This window comes from Trichosurus vulpecula, chromosome 3, assembly GCF_011100635.1.
Source record: "Trichosurus vulpecula isolate mTriVul1 chromosome 3, mTriVul1.pri, whole genome shotgun sequence".
In the NCBI taxonomy this organism is placed as follows: Eukaryota; Metazoa; Chordata; class Mammalia; order Diprotodontia; family Phalangeridae; genus Trichosurus; species Trichosurus vulpecula.
This window is the reverse complement of record NC_050575.1, coordinates 432,114,120-432,134,030: the sequence shown is the minus strand read 5'-3', so window position 1 is coordinate 432,134,030 and position 19,911 is coordinate 432,114,120. Positions and strand designations below refer to the sequence as shown.

Sequence of the window (19,911 nt, the reverse complement as noted above, 5' to 3'; positions counted from 1 at the left end):
GAATCATGACAAAGAAGAAACAGAACCAAAAAAAAAAAACCAACCCAAAAACAAAAACAAAAGAGAGAAAAAGAAAGGGGAGAAAAATGCGAGCATAAAGTGTGCCTCAATCTGCATTCAGACTCCATAGTTCTTTCTCTGGATGTAGATAGCATTCTCCATCGTGGGTCCTTTGGAGTTGTCTTTGCACGTTGTGTTGCTGGGAAGAGCAAAGTCTTGTCAAGGTTAGTCCTCACAGAATCCATATATCTGTGGTTGTGTATAATGTTCTGGCTCTGCTCCGCTCACTCAGCATTATGTCGTGTAGGTTCTTCCAGGTTGTTACGAAGTCCGTATCATCCCCATTTCTTATAGCACAATAGTATTCCATTACCTTCATATACCACAGCTTGTTCAGCCATTCCCCAATTGATGGGCATCCCTTTGATTTCCAATTCTTGGCTACCACAAAAAGAGCCGCTATAAATATCTTTGTACATATGGGTCCTTTTCCTGCTTGTGTGATTTCTTTGGAATACAACCCTAGAGGTGGTATTGCTGGGTCAAAGGGTATGAACATTCCTGTGGCCCTTTGGGCATAGTTCCAAATTACTCTCCAAAATGGCTGGATCATCTCACAACTCCACCAGCAATGCAACAATGTTCTAGTTTTCCCCCATCCTCTCCAGCATTTATCTTCCTGTTTTGTTATTTTAGCCAATCTGACAGGAGAGATATGGTATCTAAGAGTTGTTCTGATTTGCATTTCTCTAATCAGTAGTGATTTAGAGCATTTTTTCATATGCCTATAGGTATCTTTAATTTCTTCCTCTGGAAACTGTCTGTTCATATCCTTTGATCATTTCTCAATTGGGGAATGACTTGTATACCTATATATTTGGTTCAGTTCCCTGTATATTTTAGAAATAAGGCCTTTATCAGTGACACTAGTTGTAAAGATTTTCTCCCAATTTTCTGCTTACCTCCTAATCTTTGTTGCATTGCCTTTTTTTGTACAAAAACATTTCCATTTAATATAATCAAAATTATCCATTTTGCATTTTGTAGTGCTCTCTATCTCTTGCTGGGTCATGAATTCTTTTCCATAAATTGATAGGTAAACTATTCGTTGCTCTCCCAACTTGCCTTTATCAGCCTTTATTCCTAAATCATGAACCCATTTTGACTTTATTTTGGTATATGGTATAAGATATTGGTCTATGCCCAGTTTCTGCCTTGCCATTTTCCAATTTTCCCAGCAGTTTTTGTGAAATAGTGAATTCTTAGCCCAGAAGCTGGCCTCTTTGGGTTTATCAAAGAGTAGATTGTTATAGTCGTTGACTTCTCCATCTTGTGTACCTGTCCTATTCCACTGATCCACAACTCTGTTTCTTAGTTAGTACCAGGTGGTTTTGATGACTGCTGCCCTATAGTACAGTTTAATATCTGGTATGGCTAGGCCACCTTCTCTAGCATGTCTTTTCGTTAATACCCTAGATATTCTAGACCTCTTGTTCTTCCAGATGAATTTTGTTATTATTTTGTCCAGCTCTGTAAAATAATTTTTTGGTAGTTCAGTTGGTATGGCACTGAATAGATAGATTAATTTAGGTAAAATTGTCATTTTTATTATGTTAGCTCAGCCTAACCATGAGCAATTGATATTTTTCCATTTATTTAGATCTGACTTTATTTGCGTGAAAAGTGTTTCATAATTATGTTCATATAGGCCCATGGGTTTGTCTTGGCAGATAAACTCCCAAATACTTTATAGTGTCTACAGTAACTCTGAATGGAATTTCTCTTTCTATCTCTTGTTGTTGGGCTTTGTTAGTAATGTATAGGAATGCTGAGGATTTATGTGGGTTTATTTTATATCCTGCAACTTTGCTAAAGTTGTTTATTATTTCAAGTAGTTTTTTACTTGATTCTCTAGGATTCTCTAAGTAAATCATCATATCATCTGCAAAAAGTGATAATTTAGCTTCTTCTTTGACTATTCTAATTCCTTCAGTTTCTTTTTCTTCTCTTATTGCTACAGCTAACATTTGTAGAACCAAATTGAATAGTAGGGGTGATAATGGACATCCTTGTTTCACCCGTGATCTTATTGGGAACTCATCTAGCTTATCCCCATTACAAATAATGCTTGTTGATGGTTTTAGGTAGATGCTATTTATAATTTTAAGGAAGGCTCCATTTATTCCTATGCGTTCTAGTATTTTTAATAGGAATGGGTGTTGTATTTTGTCAAAGGCTTTTTCTGCATCTATTGAGATGATCATATGGTTTCTGCTAGTTTTGTTGTTGATATGGTCAATTATGCTAATAGTTTTCCTAATATTGAACCAGCCTTGCATTCCTGGAATAAATCCTACCTGGTCATAGTGTATTATTCTGGTGACAAGTTGCTGCAATATTTTTGCTAATATTTTATTTAAAAATTTTGCATCAATATTCATTAGGGAAATTGGTCTATAATTTTCTTTCTCTGTTTTGACTCTACCTGGTTTGGGTATTAGTACCATATTTGTGTCATACAACGAATTTGGTAGGACTCCTTCTTCTTCACCTATTTTCCCAAATAGTCTACAAAGTATAGGAATTAATTGTTCTTTAAATGTTTGATAGAATTCGCATGTAAAACCATCTGGCCTTGGAGATTTTTTCCTAGGGAGTTCATTGATGGCTTGCTCAATTTCTTTTTCTTTTTCTGAGATGGGGTTATTTAGAAATTTTACTTCCTTTCTGTTAACCTGGGCAATTTATGTTTTTGTAGATATTCATCCATATCTCTAAGGTTATCAAATTTATGGGCATACAGTTGGGCAAAATAATTCCTAATTATTGTTTTGATTTTCTCTTCATTAGAGGTGACCTCACCCTTTTCATTTTTGATACTGGTAATTTGATTTTCTTCTTTCTTTTTTTTAATCAAATTGACCAAAGGTTTATCAAATTTTATTGGTTTTTTCATAAAACCAGCTCTTTGTTTTATTTATTAATTCAATAGTTTTCTTGGTTTCAATTTTATTAATCTCTCCTTTGATTTTCAGTATTTCTAATTTGGTATTTAATTGGGGATTTTCAGTTTGTTCTTTTTCTAGCTTTTTCAGTTGCATGCCCAAATCATCGATCTCCTTTTTCCCTATTTTATTCATGTAAGCATTTAGAGATGTAAAACTTCCCCTAAGAACTGCTTTTGCTGCATCCCATAAGTTTTCATATGTTGTCTCATTATTGTCATTCTCTTGAATGAAGTTATTAATTGTTTCTCTGATTTGTTCTTTGCCCCACTCATTCTTTACAATTAGATTATTTTGTTTCCAATTAACTTTTAGCTTATTTTTCCATTGTTCTTTGTTACAAATAATTTTTATTGCATCATGATCTGAAAAGTATGCTTCGACTACTTCTGCCTTTCTGCACTGGATTGTGAGGTTTTTATGCCCTAGTACATGGTCAGTTTTTGAGTATGTGCCATGTACCGCAGAGAAGAAAATATATTCCTTTTTATCCCCATTTAGTTTTCTCCAGAGGTCTATCATATGTGCCTTTTCTAAAATTCTGTTCACTTCCTTAACTTCTTTCTTATTTATTTTGAGGTTAGATTTATCAAGTTCAGAAAGGGGAAGGTTGAGGTCTCCCAATATTATAGTTTTGCTGTCTATTTCTTCCTGTAACTCCCTTAACCTCTCCTCTAAGAATTTGTATGCCACACCACTTGGTGCATAAATGTTAAACAGTGATATTGCTTCTTTGTTTGTGGTGCCTTTTAGCAGGATGTAGTGTCCTTCCTTATCTCTTTTAATTAAATCCATCTTTACTTTTGCTTTGTCTGAGATTAGGATTGCTACACCTGCTTTTTTTTACTTTAGCTGAGGCGCAATATATTTTACTCCAGCCTTTTACCTTTACCCTGTGTGTATCCACCTGTTTCAAATGTGTTTCTTGTAAACAGTATATTGTAGGATTATGGTTTTTAATCCATTCTGCTATCTGCTTCCATTTTATGGGAGAGTTCATCCCTTTCACATTCACAGTTATGATTTCTGTCTGTGTCTTTTTCTCCATCCTATTTCCCCCTGTTTATGCTTTTATTTCTCCCTTTCCCCTTCCACTCCTCAACAAAGTTTTGCTTTTGACTGCCGCCTTCCTCAGTTTACCCTCCCTCTTTATTCCCCTCCCTTGTCTTACCATTTCCCACTTGCTACTTCTCGCCTCCCTTCTGACCACCCCCCTCCCTTTTTCCCCCCTTTCCCCTCCTACCTCTTGTAGGACAAGTTAGATTTCTTTACTTATCAGGGTATGTTATTCCCTTCTTGAATCAGATCAGATGACAGTAAAGATCAAATACTGCTCTTCTCCCTCCCTTCTTTCCCTCTACTAAAATGTGTTTTTGTGCCTTTTCATTTGTTGTTATTTACTCTTTTCTACTACTTCCTTACCTCTTCTCTCATAGCCCTCCCTTTACATCTCTTAATTATGTTTTTTATCCTTATATCAGTTATTTTATACAGACATTCCCAGTCTATGTGTATCCCTTTCACTTGTCATAATAGCTATACTATTCTCCAGATTGACATATATATATGTGTGTGTATATATATATATAATATATATATATATACATACACACACATATACACACATATAAAACATACATAAGATAATATAATTCCATATAAAGATGCAAATAATTTGCCCTTATTGATTAATAAGGTTTGTGGGGGTTTTTCCCGCTGTGTACCTTTTTATGTCTCTCTTCAGTTTTGTATTTGGAGATCACATTTTCCATTGAGTTCTGGCCTTTTCATCAGGAAGGTCTGGAATTCCCTTATTTCGTTGAATGTCCATCTCCTTGCCTAAAAAATTATGCTTAATTTTGCTGGGTAGTTGATCCTTGCTTGTAGTCCCAGCTCCTTTGCCCTTTGGAATATCATATTCCAATTTCTCCTGTCTTTTAATGTGGAAGCTGAGAGATCCTGCATGATTCTGATTGTAGTTCTACGATATTTGAATTGTTTCTTTTTGGCTGCTTGCAGTATTTTCTCCTTGATTTTGTAATTCTGAAATTTGGTTATAATATTTCTTGGTGTTTTCAGTTTGGGATCTCTTTCAGGGGGTGATCGGTGAATTCTTTCAATGACTATTTTCCCCTCTGGTTCTAGGACCTCTGGGCAGTTATCTTTGATAATTTCTTCGAAGATACTGTCACGGCTCTTTTTTTCACCATGGATTTCCGGTAGGCCAATAATTCTTAAATTGTCTCTCCTGGATCTATTTTCCAGGTCAGTTGTTTTCCCAATCAGATATTTCGCATTTTTTTCTATTTTTTCATTCTTTACATTTTGTTTTACCACTACTTGATGCCTCATAGAGTCATTAGCTTCCACTTGCTCAACTCTAATTTTTAATGAGTTACTGTCTTTATTTTGCTTTTGAGACTCCTTTACCAATTGGTTGATTTTACCTCTCAGGGTGTCATTTTCTCTATTTAGATTCTGAATTTCTGTAGCCATTTCGCCAATCTTATTCTTTAGGGACTTGATTTCGTTGGTGGATTTTTTTTCCATTTTTTCTTTACCTCCCTGATTTGGTTTTTAAAATCCTCCTTTAGCTCTTCCAGTAATGCTTTTTGGGCTTGAGACCAGTTCACACTACCTTTTGAAGTATCAGATGTGGGTATAGTGTCATTGCTATTCTCTTCCAAATTGGTATTTTGATCATGCCTGTCCCCATAAAAAGAATCAATGATCCTCGTTTTTTTGTGTTCTTCATGTTGGTTAGCCTTTTTCCTGGCTTTACAATAAATTCTGCTTTTGGGGCTTAGAGTTCTCCATCCCAGCTTTCTTATTCTGGGGATTGTGAGTCTAGTTGTTGGCTTTGTGAATTATAGCCTTTAGTTTCCTGAGGTGTGGGGGAGGAGTCTGGCTGACTGAGGTCTGTTCCCCTAGCGTTGCTCTCCAGCACTGTTGCTCTTCAGCAGTGGTCTCAGCTCTTTGTTGTTTGAGCTGGTATCTGGCACTTCCCCTGGGGGAGCAAGAGTACATCTGGGCTCCTGGTGTTGACCACTGCTGGCTCTGCCGCTCTGGGACTCAGGAACTCCCACTACTCAGCCACTGAAGCCCCACTTCTGTCTCCTCTATTCCAGTGTTTTTTTTTTTCCGAGGAATTCTCTGGGTGAGGGGGGGGGAGGGATTAGAGCCATTTACCTGAGCATTATGTCTCTCGGAAGTTCAAGAAGCCACGTTTCATACCTTTGGGCTGCAAGCCTCAGGAGTTGATGTCTCACAGCCGGTGGCATTGCACTGCCTCTCGTTGCTTCCACAGACTGCCGTCCTGTGTTGGGAGGCCTGGGGAACTCCACCGGTTTCGGACGCCCAGCTTTCTCCCAGCCTGTCTCCCATGTGGGTTTTCCTGGCGGCTGCCGCTTTGGTGCTGTCTGGAGCAGCTTCGCATGCCGAGCCCTCTCCTAGCCTACAGATTCATCCTTTCGGCCTTTCAGACTCTCCTGGCTTGGAAATTTGCCCCGCTCAGACTACTCACGGTTTCTAACTCTCTCAAATCTGCTCAAATTCACTTTTTTGTAGGAATCTGACAATTTGTGAGAGAGCTCCGGTAAGACGCTGTTTTCATGCGGCCATCTTGGCTCTGCCCCTCCCTGAATCAAAATATTAAATGTAATAACTTTGATTCTTGGAGTTTACAGCCTTGACTTTTTTTTTCCTGTATGCAATCTCTTAATTTTTTCCATTGGTAATTCATTTGCTATGTTGAGACGTTCTGGGAAGTTATATGATCGGTTTCTGAACTATGGTGGTCAGGTGTTTTTAGTCTTTTGTTCTTCTGGGAGACCTATGGTCCTAAGGTTCTGCAGTCATATCCTGTCTTTGAGTTTATGTGAGAGACAACAAGGAAGGCCGTGTCACTGAATCTTAAGCCGATCTCAAAGACAGAATGCAAAGGCACAAGCTAAGGTCTGTCAATTTGGAACTTTGGCCTTTCTTCCTGCCCAGCTGGCTTGGTGTCATGTTCTTGGTTTCTTAAACCTTCCCCATCCACTGGTCTCAGGTCTACTTTAATCAGCTTGGTTCTTCACTTTCTATCTATTCTGCTCCTGCTTACATTTGAACCTTGAATTTTGCCTATAACTTACATGTTTGTGTTCTTCAAGCTTTAAAGTTATTAAAAATATGATGTAGGGATTAGTGGAGTATAATCATTAATTTGTGTAGTACTGACAATATGTGTTCTGGGAAATTAGAGGAGGAAAGATCAATATTGACTGGAGTCATTGGGGGAAGTTTCCATGGAGGAGATGATGCTGGTGCTTTTGGATCAGCAGCATTTGAGAAGGAAGAGAGAGCATACTAGGGACAGTGACTGAAAGGGGGAGAATGGTGGGGCTTATGATGAGTAGGTCAGTTGGGACCAGGTTAGCCTGTCATTGTTTTAGAAGAGGAGAAGCTAGAGTCAGGGAGACCAATCTGGAAGACTCCTTGTAGTCCCATAGAGCCGAAGAACAACTTTTGAGCCATGAAGATCCAAGGTCGTAGGTTTTCAGGCCAGGCTGGCTAAGGGCTCCTCAGGTATGCTTTAAAGAGGTGTCTTGTTTAGGTGTGGTTTGGATTAAACCCATCACCTTTGGAGGCCTCTCACATCACTTAGATGCTGTGATCACGAGGAGTGATGGAGACCACTGTCTGTCCTTGCCTGACTATCTTGGGCAGCTCTCAGCCGAGTCATTCTCAAAGTTCTCTGAGGCCTTTTCTTGATGTCTGTTGATGGCCTGAGTATTACTCCTGCAGCTAAGTGAGCTGGGTTTTGGTATTCCATTGCTCTCATTGTATGTATGTATGACATGTATGACTGGTCTTGTTTTTTGAATTAAAGTATTTTAATAAAAAAAGTTATTCCACTGAAGAAAAAAAGGCTGTTAATTCGTGCATGAATGAATGACTAGAAAAGCATTGATGTGAATGTGAATATCATTGTTCCAGGTGCTGAAGGTTTTTTTCTCCCCAACTCCTGCCCTCATACAAGGAGATTTCAATATGTGTGTGTGTGTGTGTGTGTGTGTGTGTGTGTAGAGAGAGAGAGAACATTATTACTATTATATTACTTTTTTTTTAGTTTTCAGCACTCACTTTTATAAGATTTTGAGTTCCCCTTTTTTTTCCCCTCTCTCCTGGTCTATTTTTTTAGTTGGTGGCATTCTTCATGATGCTTTTTCTACATATTTCTTGGTGACATCCTGAGCTTACTCGTACTCACATGTCTGAAGCCTTTGTTGCCCTTTCTTCGGTAGTATGATAGGGCAGCCCAAAAGGCCGTGATGTTCAGTCCTTCCTTAAAAGAGCCCTGAGGTCCAGCGTGAGGGAGCTGCTTGTTTTGCTCTGCTCTGTCTGCATTGTTGTGTTCCATTCTGGGCATCACCTTGGAGGAAGGGTGTAAAGCAGCTGGGAGGAGAGACTGGTTTTGGAGGAATGACCATGCTTTCAGCTCTGAATACATTAGCTTTGAAGCGGCAGCAAGTTCTCTGAGTGGCCGTGCCTTGTTGGCAGTTTGGGATTCAGGTTAGGTGGGAGGTCAGAATGGGAGGCGTCCCCATGGAAGTGTGCGGGCAAGGCTAGGTAGGGAGAGCATAGCAGAAGACCAAGGGCTGAACCTCTCCTCCTGTCATTTGGCTGTTGGATTTGTTCTTTGTTTTTCATCCACTTTCTAGTCCAAGCTCTTGCTGCCTCATGCTCTGATCCTACGTGGTAGTTGAGTGTAGATGATATTTTCTTGGAGATAATAATAATTACAGTAATAGCTAGTGTTTATATAAAATTTCTATGATGTTCGCATAGTGCTGTGTTTACATCATCTCAGTTTATTCTCTTAATAACCCTTGTGAGTAGGTGCTTAGCAAAGAGATTAAATAACTCATCCAGGCTGAGTGTCTGAGCCTGAATTTGAATTCGGGACTTCCTGCATCCGTGTCCAGTACGTCAGCCGCTGTATCGTCCAACTGCTTCTGATTACACGCATTCAGTTAAGAACATTTATTTGAGCATCCCTCCCTCCGTAGCTCTGTGTTCTTCTTGTATACTCCCTTCATGCAAAGCAGTCATTTCCTCTCGCTTTTTTCTTATTTATTTCCTTACTACTTTCCTTTCCATCCTCCCTTTTCTTTTCTGTCAAAACTCAGAAAACAGAAACCACACGCTGGCCGAGTTTGCTTTCTTTACTCTGTGACCTCTGAAGACAGTCTTTTGAAAGTTTGTCTCCTCTCCATATTAGAATGTAAGCATCATTGTTTAACTACTTCCAGTTGTTTATTTTATTTATTTATTTTTGGAGCGGGGAAGGCAAGGCAATTGGGTTAAGTGACTTGCCCACACAGCTAGTAAGTGTCAGGTGTCTGAGGTTGGATTTGAACTCAGGTCCTCCTGACTCCTGGGCTAGTGCTCTATTCACTGCGCCACCTAGCTGCCCATGCTGCCTAGCTGCCCTAGTTGTTTAAGTGTATTTTCTAGATTTCTTTTAATCGTTGTGTTTATCTTTTAGATTTTCTACTCAGGTCTGCTCTTTTCACCAAAAATTCTTATGTCTACCATTTCTGTCTCTTTTTCCCTCTGTGGGATTATATTTGCTTTTGCTGGGTAGATTGTTCTTGGTTTAGGTCCATATTCTTTACCTTCTGGAATATTGTATAAATTGTCTGTAATCCTAACTGTGGCTCTTTGGTACTTGAATTCTTTCTTTCTGGATGCTTGCAGTATTTTTTCTTTGACCTAGAAACTGGGTTTTGTCTGTGATGTTCCTGGGAGTTGTCATCTTGGGGTTCTTTCTCTTTCTTCTTTGCCCTCTGGTTCTAAGAAATCTAAGACAGTTTTCTTTTAAGATTTCTTAAAATAATTGGCTTTTTTTTCGTTATGGAATTCAGATACTCCATTGATTCAAAAAAATTTCCCCCCTCAATCTGTTTTCTGTAGTGCCTGTTTTAGTTATGAGATAGCTTTTATTTTCTTCTACTTTTTCAGCCTTTTGAGTTTAAATATTTTAATATGTTTTAATATTTCTAGTTGCCTTATGGAATTTGGTTCATTTGAATTTTCAGAGAGTTTGTTGTTTGGGTAAAGTTTTTGTGAGGACCAAATGATAATATTTGTTAAATGTTTAGCACATTGCAGACACTTAATAAGTGTTCATTTCCTCCCTTCCTTCCTTCCTCCCTTCCTCCCTTCCTTCCTCTCTTCCTCCTTTCCTCTTTTCCTCCTTTCCTCCCTTCCTCCCATAATTATAGATTCCCCTTTGATCTGGGAATCTTGTCCTGGTTATTCCTTTGCAAGGTGGGCCAGATGCTGAAACTGAGATCCTGCTCAGCTCCTGAGGTCTGAGCCTCACTGCTCTTAATGACTTCCAAGCTTGCTTCTTTCTTGGAATGCCACACAGGGCCCCCCTACTCAGGAATGCCATCCTTGTGTGCAGGGCTCCTTCCTGTTCTACCCTGGATTTGTGACCCAGACCTGGATAGTGGGCACACAGCGCTGCATTGTCTCCCCTGGGATGCCCCTCTCCCTGGGTGTGTGGTCCTGGCCTAACTCCATCTCCAGTATCCACAGACCTCCATGTGTAGACCCCGGCCTAGCTGAGCTGGACAGATTTTCTGTATGTCATCATCAGGATTCATTCTGATGGATTTTGGAGAAGTTTTGTGGAGGGGGACTTGGCTGTAATGCTTCCTCACCCTGGTTACCTTCTTCCATCTCCGAGGGTGGCTGTTACTGGGCCCTGCACTCTGTCATTTCTTGGCTTCTAGGTTAGTCCTCATCTCCTTGAGGACTGTGCCCATGCTGTGCCTTTGTGCCTAGTGGCTTTGAAATTTCCCAGGAGTATGTATGAGAACATGCTGGTTTCAGGACTGCTGAATAGCCTTGTTTCTAAACCATGTTTATGTGTAAATGCTAAAGTTTTGAGTATAATGTAATGGTCATTATCCTGAGAAAACAAACACACACACATACACACAAACACACTCTCTCTCTCTCTCTCTCTCTCTCTCTCTCTCTCTCTCTCTCTCTCTCTTTCTCTCTTATTTTAATATCCAGTACCTTAAAAAACATTCTTTTTCCCTTTTAGTACATTCCAACTTTAATTCCGGCATCTCTCACGTCAGCGGACCCATCCCTGTGGAGTCCCATTCACACCGAGATTCACCAGTGCCTACTGGAACATTGCAGCATCTGGATTTCCAGGACAAAAGTCAGATTGCGAGTGCCTCTCAGCAACAGGTGGAGCAGGCCTCTGAGAGTTCCCCAGAGACTTTCCCTAAGTTTGAGCAAGCTGAGGAGAAATCAGTATCACCAGCAATTCCCTCTGCTACTTCCTGTAATAAAGAGGATTTCAAAATCATTTCTGAACGTGTCCAAAGGTTAATAGATCATTGGGATTCCCATCTCCATGAGGACCATTCAAACGCTGTGCCTTTGCCGATGCCTACACCTGCGTCTGTGGATAAAGGTGGGAAAAAAAGCAAACCAGCACTTTCTGACATTAAGGGGATTCCTATGTCTGTGGATAAAGATGGGAAGAAAGGCAAACCCACACTTTCAGATATTAAGGAGATGTCTGAAGGTAAACCAAAAATAGATAAAGGGCTCCACACGCTCCTGGTGGAGGCTGAGAATATCGCACGGAAGCGGGTTAGCAGTTCCCAACCTCTTTACCCTGACGTCGTATCTCCTCAGCTCAGCAGGCTGGATGACAGCAGGGAGGCCCCTCTCAGTAAGGCCTCCATGGGGCTTTCCCACAGGTTAAGATGGGATGAAAATGTGACCCTTGTTACGAAGGTGGAGACTAACGCGGCCAATCGTTTGACTTCCCAGAGAGATACTGGGAAAATTTCCGTTCAGGAAATGGAGAGGAAGGCCAGAGCAGCCTTGAAGGAGACACTCAGACAGTATGAAACAGTCCAGTCAGTGTCAAGATGTGAACATGGCCAAAGTAGTGCCTTTATTGGGGATGAAATTTCAGTGCCTGTGAGACCTTTTACGAGCAGCAATTCAAGCAGTGACTCCAGTGATGTGAGAGTTTCTTACATGTGGGATCCTGGTTCTGATTCCTTTTTTGGGTACCCGCCCAATATCCCAGCCCACGTGCACGTGGGAGATATCCTCGAGAGAGAGATCGTTTGTGATAGTGATGACGGCTGCAGCAGTGATGATTCCTTGGCTGCCCATGTGCGGCATCTCTTGACCTGTGACACCCCGGGGAGCTTGGCCACGCAGATGCTACGGAATGCGGAGGAAGAGGAGTGCAGGGTGCGCGCACGCGGTAAGAGCTTGCTTGCCTGCCCTGTCACTTGGTGATGTAGGCACTGACGGTGTTCTGAAATTCAGAGGTACTTAGATTTTAAAGGAATATTTGGTAACCCAAATAAATGTCTATTTGGTGGAGTCTCAGGCCCCACATGTGTTATCATGAAAGAAACATTTTCAGGTAGCGGACTGAAAATATGTTTTGACCAATTGCCTGACTAGTAGACGCTAGCTTTGTGTGTATAATCTGTCGCTGTATCTATATATTTGTTTTAGTGATAACTTCTGTTTTTTTAACCGTAGACCAGTCATTTCCTAATCCCTCCCTCCCCTCCCCCCCATCCCACCTGAACCCACCCTGGTGGTGAAGGGACACAGATATGCAGAGCCTTGAGAGAATCAGCCAATACTCTCTCTAGTCCTTCACCTTTTTCTCCAGGACCAAGATTAATCATTAGTCATGGCAGGTGTCCATCACTTCAGTTAATTTTCAGTTGTGTTTTCTGAGCACATCCTTCTTGGTTGGGGAGACATCCGTGATACTGTAGCGTGAAGAGAAACTGTCTTAGTATCAGGAAGGCCTGGGTTCAAATCCTGCTTTTGTAGTAGACAATTTTCAGTTATACTGTCTCAGGCACTCAGGGTATAAATTGTGGAGCAGTGACCAATTTATCTGTCTCCTCACTGATCGTTTGCTCCTCAGTTGCAATGATTGTCTCCCCAAAACAACAGGCCCTGTGTGAGGTAGGTTTTCATGATTGAAAATGGGAGCTGCTAATTTCTTCATCATAATAGAAAGAAAATGAAACCCTGACAGTCTAGTGGGATTCCCGTAGTTATTTCTTATCTCCATTGTTGTAATGCTCTCTTCCCAGCCTGGAATCTGAAGTTTAATTTGGCTACTGAGTATGGGAACTTCATGACTGAGCTGGATGAAGCTGACATGAGGAAGGTGGAAGAGATCAAGGCCGACCTCTTGGGGTGTGGGAGGCCACTGGACTTATTCCAGGTATGCAGGAGAACCCAGGCTGGGTGAGTATACCCTTCTGTTAATTAGCTGATCTTCCACACGTTTAGAAAGTGGCCACTCTGTGCCAGGATAACAAAAGGAGAAAGCCATTCCTGTTGGCAGTGAGCTGGCATTGTGTTGGAGGAGGTGGGGGTGGGACAGGGCTAAGCCTGGAGACACAGAAGAATATACAGAATAAATACTGTGTAATTTGGGGGTGGGGTAGGAGAGGCAGTTGTAGCTATGGGAGTCTTGAAGGGCGTTGTGAAGGTAGTGACGTTTGCACTGGGCAGTCTGGGTTGGCATCCATCGCTAGCTGGCATAATAGAGTGCTGGACTTGGAGTTCACGTGCTAGCTATAGGATCCTGGGCAAGTCACTTAACCTCTGTTTGCCTCAGTTTCTTCACCTGTAAAATGTGGGTAATGATAGCCCCTACCTCACAGGTTTGTTGTAGTCAGGATCAAGTGAGATAATATTTGTAAAGTTCTTAGCATAGTGCCTGGCATGTACTACATACTGCTGAAATGCTAGTTATCATCCTCCTCATCCTCATCCCCAGAATCTCTGTTTTGGGGAGGAGCCCAAGGACTCTCCACCCCTCATCCCATGTCCCTCTGCCTCAGTCATCTTCTCACATTGGTGAATTGAGCCTCCATTTTGGGGAAGGGCACAGACAGTAATCCCACCACCAGCTTTGTGTGAGGGTTTCAGCTCCCCCGTTATGTGTTGTTTCCCCCGCCTTAGAAAGTGAGCTCCTTGAAGGCAGGGGCTGTGGTGATAGCCCCGGTGCTTCGTACTTCAGCTCATGGTTGGCTCACTGACTGGGCTTTGATGGATGTTAGAGATTTGAAGAGGCAGAGATGGGAATCAATTCTAGGTGTTAGGGGCAGGCTGTTCACAGAAAGGGGGGGTGAGGTGGGATGCTATTGTAAAGCCAAGTGGTCGCCTTTCTGGTGGGATTATGGAAGGGAGGCCAGGCTGGGGGGTTTTCAGCTGAATCAGTTGGAGAAGTAGAATCCCTGGAATCACTGTAGGGAGTCACTGGAGTGGGTGGAGCTGGACGGACAGGTCTGTGTTTATTTCAGGCAATTATTAATTTCTCCGATCCTAATTGATGTTACAATTTTTGATGAATTTAGATTGCACTTGTTTCACTTTTGGTACAGTTGATGTTTGGTTGTCAGGCTACATTTATTAAGCTCAGGGATTATACATACATTCCCCCCCCCCCCCCCCCAAAAAAAAAAAAAAGGCAGTTCTTATCCTCAAGGATCTTACATTCTTGTAGGGGAAGACAACATATGAAAGGGAGCTGAAAAGTGGAGTATGGGAAAGGGACGGTGGCCAAGTCTGGAAAATGAAGGCTGGCTGTGGGCAGAACTGCTCTATGGCTGGGGGTGGGGCACACAATATTTATTTTTGAAAGCTTGCCTTTTTACAGCTTTTACTTTCTTTTAAAAAAATATTTATTTTGTAAAACACTCATCTCCCCCTCCCACCTTGCCCTGGTTTTTTGTTTTCCTTATAATTTTAGCTGTATTTTTTGTGCAAACACTTACAATTACATTCATGTAATCATAAGATCCATTTTACTTCCTGTGACCTTCTGTGTCTCTTATTTGGTCATAAACTCTTCCCATACCCATAGATAGAGCAGGTAAATTTTTCTGTGCTCCCCTACTTTACTTACAATCACGCTTTATGTCTAAATCATGAACCCATTTTGACTTCATTTTGGTATATGGTGAGAGATATACTGGTCTTTGCCTAGTTTCTGCCAAACTACTGTCCAGCAGTTTTCGAATGATGATGATCTTGCCCCACAGTTTGTATTTATCCCACTCCAGATTACCTTGGCCATTTACTGCTGTGTATTGTGTACCTAATCTATCCCAGTGATCCACCATTCTTTCTGAGCCAGTAACAGATTGTTCTGATGAATACCCTTTGTAATATAGTTTGAATTCTGGTACTGTGAGGCTGCCTTCCTTCATAACTTTTTCATTGATTTCCTTGATATTCTTGATGTTTTTCTTCTCCAGATGAATTTTGTTATTATCTTTTCTAGCTTTATAAAATAATTCTTTGGTAGTTTGATTGGTATGGCACTGAATGAGTAAATTAATTTAGGTAGAATTGTCACTTTTTAAAAAAAAAATTTATTTTTTATTTTTAATTTACAACACTCAGTTTCACAGGTTTTTGCGTTCCAGATTTTCTCTCCCTCCCTTTCCTCCCCCCTGACCCCCAAGACAGCATGTAATCCAATGTAGGTTCTGCATATACTTTCACGTTGAACTTATTTACATAATAGTCCAGTTGTAAAGAAGAATTATAACCAGTGGAATGAATCATAAGAAAGGAGAAATGAAACCAAAAAAGAAGGAAAAAAAAAAGAGAGAGCAAAAAGTTTGCCTCAATCTCCATTCAGACTCCATAATTCTTTCTCTGGATGTACATAGCTTTTTCCATCATGAGTCTTTTGGAGCTGTCTTTTAACCTTGCATTGATGAGAGGAGTCAAGTCTATCAGAGTTAGTCCTTATGGATACCGTGTGTCTGTAATCATGTATAATGATCTCCTGGTTCTGCTCCCCTCACTCAGCATCAGTTCATATAAGTCATTCCAGGTTATAATGAAGTCTGTCTGCTCCTCATTTCTTATAGCATAATAGTATTCCATTACGTAGAATTGTCACTTTTATCCTATTGGCTTGGCCTACTCACAAGCAATTAATATTTCTCCAATTGATGTATCTTTGTGTGAAAAATGTTTTATAATTTTGTTCATATAGTTCCTGGATGTGTCTTGGCAGGTATTTGATAATGTCTGCAGTTTTTTAAAATGGATTCTATTTCTATCTCCTCCTGCTGGATTTGGTTAGTTAATATACAGAAATGTCAATGATTTATGTGTGTTTATTTGATCTACAACTTATCTAAATTTGTCATTTGTTTTAGCTACTTTGTTAGTTGAGTTTCTAAGGTTCTTACACCATCATACTGTTTGCAGAGAATGGTAGTTTTGTTTCCTTTTTGCCTATGCTTATTCTTTCAATTTCTTTTTCTTGTCTTATTTCTACAGCTAGCATTTTTGCTACAATATTGACTGATAATGGTAATAATGAATATCCTTGCTTTACCCCTCATCTTACTGGGAAGGTTTCTAGTTTATCTCCATTATAGATAATACTTGTTTGTGCTTTTAGATAGATATTACTTATCATTTTAACAAAAACTCCATTTCCTCCTATGCTTTCTAGTGTTTTTAATAGGTGGTGTATTTTGTCAAGTTTTTTTCTGAATCTCTTGACATAATTTTGTTATTTTTGTTATTGATACTGGTCAGTTATACTTAGTTTTTCTAATTAAGCCAGCCCTTTATTCCTGTACAAATCCCATCTGATCAGAGTATTTGATCTTTGTGATATATTGCTGTAGTCTCCTTCCTAGTATTTTATTTTAAATTTTTGCATTCGTGTTCATTAGGAAAATTAGTCTACAATTTTTTTTCTCTGTTTTTATTCTCCCTGGTTTGGGTATCAAAACCATATTTGTGTCATAGAAGTAATTTGGTAGGACTCTTTTTTTACCTGTTTTTTTTCCAAATAGTTTATACAGTATTGGAATTAAATGCTTGGAAGAAGTCACTTGTAAATCATGTCCTGGGGACTTTTTCTTAGGGAGCTCATTTATGGCTTGTTCACCTTCTTTTTCTAAGGTAGGAATATTTAAGTATTTTACTTCCTCTTCTAATCTGGGCAACTTATATTTTTTGGTAAATATTCATCTGTTTTACTTAAATTATCAGTTTATTGGCACATTGTTGGGCAAAGTAGCTTCTAGTAATTGCTTTAATTTCATCTTTATTGGTGGTACATTCATCCTTTTCATTTTTGACGCCAATAATTTGATTTCCTTTTTCCCTCATCAAATTAACCAATGGTTTATCTATTCGGTTGTTTTTGTTTCATAAAACCAGCCTCTTTTATTTTTTAGTTCATTTTTTTAAATTTAAATTTTATTAATTTCTTCTTTGATTTTCAGTGTTTATATTTTAGTGTTTAATTGAAGATATTTAATTTGTTCCTTTTAGAGTTTTTTGAGTTACGTATCCGATTCATTGACCTCCTTTTTTATTGATGTTAGCATTTAGAGATAAACATTTTCCCTTAAGTACTCCTTTGCCTGCCTCCCACAGATTTTGCTGTGATGTCTTAGTGTTTTTGTCATCTTTAGTGAAATTATTGATTGTTTCTTTGATTTGTTCTTTGACCTCCTCATTCTGGATTAGATTATTTACTTTCCAGTAAATTTTTAATCTATGCTTTCAAGGCCCTTCATTAAATGTAGTTTTTATTATGTTTTGGCTTGAAAAGGGTACATTTAATATTTCTATATTTCTTCATTTGTTTGTGAGGTTTTTATATTGTAATACATGTTCAATTTTTGTTAAAGTATCTACATTGCTCCAGAATTCACTTTGATGCCTTAGAATTATTTGGAAGGGAACATCGTGAGAGTCCAGCTGGAATGCTCCCTCTGCCTCACCCTTCTCAGCTCTTTCTGCTGATGAGGAAGGTCATCTCCAAGTCGTCTTTTCTCATATTGTTCACATTTTCATCATTAGGTTGTCAGGTCTAGTCCAGTTCTTCATTGTTCTCTGTAGAGAACTTACTCTGAAGAGTAAGATGTGGTCCGTTATCATTTTGTGTAAAATTTCTGAATCTAGCACAAAGGTTCTCTATCTTTTTTTGAGTCCCTGACTTCTCTATGAGCCTAGGGACCCTGCTCACAAGAATAATTTTAAATGCACAGAGAAGAAGGAGTACATACAATTACAAAAGAAGCCAGTTCAATTGGAATGGTTATCAAAATGTGAAAAAAAAGTTCATAGACTTTAGGTTAAGAACTCCTGAGTTTAGCAAAAGGAATCCCTCTTAATGCTAATGCCTTCCCTCTCCTGATTATCTCCAGTTTATCCTATTGTAGCTTGTTTATACAAAGTTGTTCGCATTTTGTCTCCCCCTTAAGCAGGAGAGCTCCTTGAGAGCAGGGATTGTCTTTTTGCCTTCTTTGTTGAGCATGAGGCCTGGTACGCAATAAGTGCTTAATCAGTGCTTATTGCTGACTGACAAAAAGATGGCAGTGAGAAAAGCATGACTAAGAAGGGAGTATTTGTTGAATTACTTTATCTCAGTTCTCTAGGAAGACCCAAGACTGAAATTTTGAGGTTATATTTGAAAGCATATAATATAGATATTAATGAATCAAGAAAGGGCTTTCTCTGTAATACCCATAACGGTCGATGTTCCTATTGTATATATACTTACCTAAATACAGTTTAGTACACACCTGTTTAGCTTTACTGTGTGGAAGATACACAGTGTAGACCTGCTTTTATCTAAGGAAAATAGTCTCAGATTCTACTACCACCATGCAGGCTGTGCAGCCTTGCCTCTGAGGAAATTTCCCATTTCCTTTTCTCTTTTCTTGGCTCTTAGTCAGCAATCCTGTATTTGCTTGTACTTAGTTCACAAGTGCTTAACATAGTGCCTGGCATATAGTAAGCACTTAATAAATGCTTTGTCTATCTCTTCATCTGTCTATCTATCTTCTCTATTTTCTGTCAGTCTGTCTCTTTCTGTCTAGCCATGCATCCCTGTCTTTCCATCATCTCTTATCAGTCTGACTAGCTAGTCTCTCCTGTCCATCCATCTGTGTCTCTCTGTCTGTCTATCTATGTTGTCTCTCTCTCTCTCTTTCTCTCTCTCTCTCTCTCCCTCCCTCCCTCCCTCCCTCTCTGTAGTTGTCTCTCTATTGCTCATCTGTCTGTCTTTTTTACCCAGTGGCAGAATCTCAGAGCTAGAAGGGAGTTTGGAAGCTGTCTAGTCCTACTCATACCTGAGATAAAATGTCTTCAATAACATACTTACCACCCAGTTGTTCATAAAATCTTTGCTTGAGGGCCTGCAGTGGAGAGCATCTCACAGTTTCCTGAGGCAGGCTATTTTACTTTTGGAAAACTAATTTTGGGGAAATGTTTCTGATTTGAGGCCAGATTTTGGCTCTGCAACTTTTGCATTTTGTTCCCAGTTCAGCCCTCTAGGGGAAAAAGTACTGGTTTGGGAGTGAGATGAGTAGATGAGCTGAGTTGGAACCTTCGATGTGCTTCTTCCCACCATTGGGGTCTTGTGGAGCCCCCTTGACCTGGTGGGCCCTTCATTTCTCATTTCTGTAAAATGGCACTTTTGACCTAGATGATCTCTGTGGTCCTTCCACCTTTTAACTCCATAATCTTTTGATCTTTTCTTGTGTTACGAGGAAGACCTGGTCTTTCAAAGCTCCTATGCTCATATATTTATGGTCTGTCTTATCTCACCTTTTCTGTTGTGTGGGGATATGTTCATTACAGTCATGCCACAGCTCAGTGATTAAGTTGCTTTTCACATTAGTGGTTTTGAACTACTTTAAAAAAGCTTTTGTATTTTCTTAGGGTTTACCATGTCCAGTGGGGATAAGAAACATCTCAGAAACATTATGCGATCATCTCTTTATTGAGGCTCATGAAAAAGGCTGCTTCAGAACTATGGCTAATGAACCATTTGGTGGTC

General features: G+C 39.8%; 1 protein-coding gene across 1 annotated transcript in view; it reads left to right on the top strand.

The window, feature by feature from the left end:
• The window catches only part of ALMS1 (ALMS1 centrosome and basal body associated protein), a 136,583-nt gene that overhangs the window by 60,235 nt on the left and 56,437 nt on the right, over nt 1-19,911 (top strand). Inside the window, exons 6-7 of the mRNA XM_036750141.1 lie at nt 11,110-12,303; nt 13,163-13,319. Coding sequence (XP_036606036.1) covers nt 11,110-12,303; nt 13,163-13,319 — 1,351 coding nt within the window. The remainder of the gene's footprint in view (nt 1-11,109; nt 12,304-13,162; nt 13,320-19,911) is intronic.